This window comes from Aplysia californica, unplaced genomic scaffold (assembly GCF_000002075.1).
Source record: "Aplysia californica isolate F4 #8 unplaced genomic scaffold, AplCal3.0 scaffold01491, whole genome shotgun sequence".
NCBI lineage: Eukaryota > Metazoa > Mollusca > Gastropoda > Aplysiida > Aplysiidae > Aplysia > Aplysia californica.
This window is the reverse complement of record NW_004798761.1, coordinates 2,700-5,702: the sequence shown is the minus strand read 5'-3', so window position 1 is coordinate 5,702 and position 3,003 is coordinate 2,700. Positions and strand designations below refer to the sequence as shown.

Sequence of the window (3,003 nt, the reverse complement as noted above, 5' to 3'; positions counted from 1 at the left end):
CTCACTCTCTCTCTCTCTCTCTCACACACACACTCACACACACACACACACACACACACACACACATACACACAGACACACACTGACAAACACACAGAGTGATCACATGACGACATCCAAGTCACAGAAGAACTTTGCTGAGGGCAGTAAAAGCGTGGAAGAGCAAGTTGTCATTTACCATTAGCATTATTATACTCATCTTGAACGGTGCCTTTGATGAATGAGAATCCTGAGGTTATGTGGCAAATCGATAATCAGGAAAAACAAGAATTAAAAGAGAGAAAAAACCCTGATTGTATGTTTCTTAAAGAAAAGTAAAAAAAAAAAAAAAAAAAGGAAACACACGATATATTCTACAGATTTTTCTAGCAGGTTTAAAGTTTGAAAATAATTGTATATCTAGAAAGTTCATAATCAGGGGAAACAAGAATTGAAAGAGAGAAAAATATCATCTAGTACGCTTATAAAAGTGAATAAAGAACAAAAAATAAACACACGATAAACTCTGAAGCTTTCACTAGCAAGTTAAAAGTTTCAAATTAATTGTTAATCTGGAAAGGTCATAATGAGGAAAACACAAATTAATGAAAAGAGAGAAGAAAAAAGATCTGCGTACGGTACTTTTTCCAAATTAACAAAAGAAATCACTCAACTGCTCTGAGGTCAAAAACAGTTCAGAAAACACTTTGCACTTTAAAAAGAAACATAATAATAAAAATTGCCGCGAGCAAGCAAGAGCCAGTTATAATAGACATATAATGTGAACAAGTCCCTGGGAAGAACTTGTTCCTAGCACAAGTTTTTACAGCGTAAAGTCTTCACTCAGTTTTAAGATTTAGGCTTTACTTAGCGCGTTGGATATATGGGAAAAAACAAACATGAGGCTTATCTACGCTGCTTAGATCCATTGACTGAAAGTGCAGGAAAAATACAATACATGTATTTAAATCTAAACAGCTCATGTAAGTAAACAGAGATGGCATCTGTGAAAACTCAATTCATTATAATGTACAGTTACTAGTGCAGTCTGATAACTTTAAGGAATCTTAATTCAATCTCTGGCAAAATAATAATCATGTAATCATTGTCTGATTAGTTGGTGCTTCAATTACAACCCTGAGCAATCATGGGGAAAAAACACAGGAAACAGAATTGATTGAACTAGTAGGTCTTGAAGTTATTGTAAGAAAAGACCGGGCCTGGTCGGGAGTTAGTGGACAGACCAAACAAACAGACATGGCTAAAGGGGGAGGGGCCGACGGGCACAACATGGGAATGGAAGCGTTAAAGGGCATGTCAAAGGTCAAAGGTCAAGGCCATGAAGAGCCAAGCCAATCAGAGCCAACGGCGGGAGGCCAGTCATTCCGCATGCACTGTTGCTAGGGAACCACCAAAACAATGCAACATGCACCAAAGCCACAGACAACCCTTAACTTCAGCTGAATCTAGAACTTTCTGTAGACTTTCCTTTTTACTCTCTCCATAAACATCAAAGAGAAAAACAAAAAAAAACAAAACTTTGATGGAAACTCTAGAACTTTCTCTAACCTGGCTAAAGACTTAGGAAACAAATACTAATGTTCAGATCGTTCTCCACTGCGGAGACTACAGAAATGTTAGCTGATGGCGAGCAATAACAACATTAATCATTCGAAGCCTACTCTTGAAAAACCCAAACGTGTTTCAGGAGGGCTGTTTCAGCACTCTCTTGATCTTTCTCGAGAACTTTCTTTAATCTTTCTCTTGATTCATAAAACTAAATAAACGCTCGTTGGAAGCCCTGTAACCTTCTTTAATCTTGGCAGCGAATTTTAACAGTTATACTGAGGTCATTCTCAGTTCCTTGAAAACTTTAGAACATCTATAGGTAGCCAATTATGAGAACATGAGACATTTTCCTGTCTCACAAAAAGAATGTTTGCTCTAAGACAGCTACTTTGAAACGCCATATTTTGTACTCATTAAACTCCAAAATGAACTCCTAGGTAGCGCTAATGGAAAGACATATTTTTCTTTTTAAATACAACGTCACGATTTCTCGAGAAGTCAAATGGCTTTTATAGAGATTTTGGGAGCTTATCGTAATCAGAACTAGATGGAATCTCCTTTTCTCAACTACTGTTTTTCTTAAAAAGGTGGTTTGATAAGCACCGATAGTAAAACATTCGTGAGTATCCATAAACACGATCTAATAATGTACGTATATAAAAGACAGCAACGTTCTCCGACAAATTTATCTGCTAGAACCAGGGTAGAGGGTACATAATATTCAGAGCCTTCAAACAATACTTATCGAGAAACTAGTTTTCTATTTTCTAACACATACTTTAAAATAAAATTGCAATTAGTCGCTCAAATATCGTGGCATTATGACAAGAAGCATAATAAATTCATCATTAGCAAAAGCGCCATAAAGCAGTGTTTGATAAAAGGGTTGACACACAATGAGCTAGATCCAGGTACCTCCAGGTACTTTCTCACTGGTTTCCAATAAGAATGGGTAAATCTATACTCTAAAAGCGTATTACTAATTGACTTAATCTCATGTATAATACTATTGATGCATATATCTAATTATTTATTATAGGTAGAATTAAGTAGAGCATTGGTTTGCAGAGAATTAGCGAGTAGGATCAATGGGTATACCGCCCAAAACAAATGGGCCGATTTGAAGACAGACAGACAAACAGACAGACAAACAGACAAACAGACAGACAGACAGACAAATAGACAGACAGACAGACATACAGACAGACAGATAGACAGACAGCAGACAGACAAACAGACAGACAGACAGACGTGGTCATAAGTAATGAATGCATGTGTGAATGTGTGTGTGTAAGTGTGTGTGTGTATGTGTGTGTGCGTGTGTGTGTGTGTGTGTTTGTGAGTGTGAGTTTGTGTGAGTGTGAGTGTGTGTGTGTGTGTGTGTGTGTGTGTGTGTGTGAGTGTGTTTCTGTGAGTGTGAGTGTGTGTGTGAGTATGTGTGTGTGTATGTGTGTG

At 37.3% G+C, this 3,003-nt stretch overlaps 1 protein-coding gene across 1 annotated transcript in view; it reads right to left on the bottom strand.

Moving 5' to 3' along the window:
- Nucleotides 1-45: 45 nt before the first annotated feature.
- The window catches only part of LOC101864437 (turripeptide Lol9.1), a gene marked incomplete at its 5' end in the record, with an annotated part of 4,472 nt that continues 1,514 nt past the window's right edge, over nucleotides 46-3,003 (bottom strand). Inside the window, one exon of the mRNA XM_005112919.2 lies at nucleotides 46-229. Within this exon, the coding sequence (XP_005112976.1) occupies nucleotides 171-229 (59 nt within the window). The remainder of the gene's footprint in view (nucleotides 230-3,003) is intronic.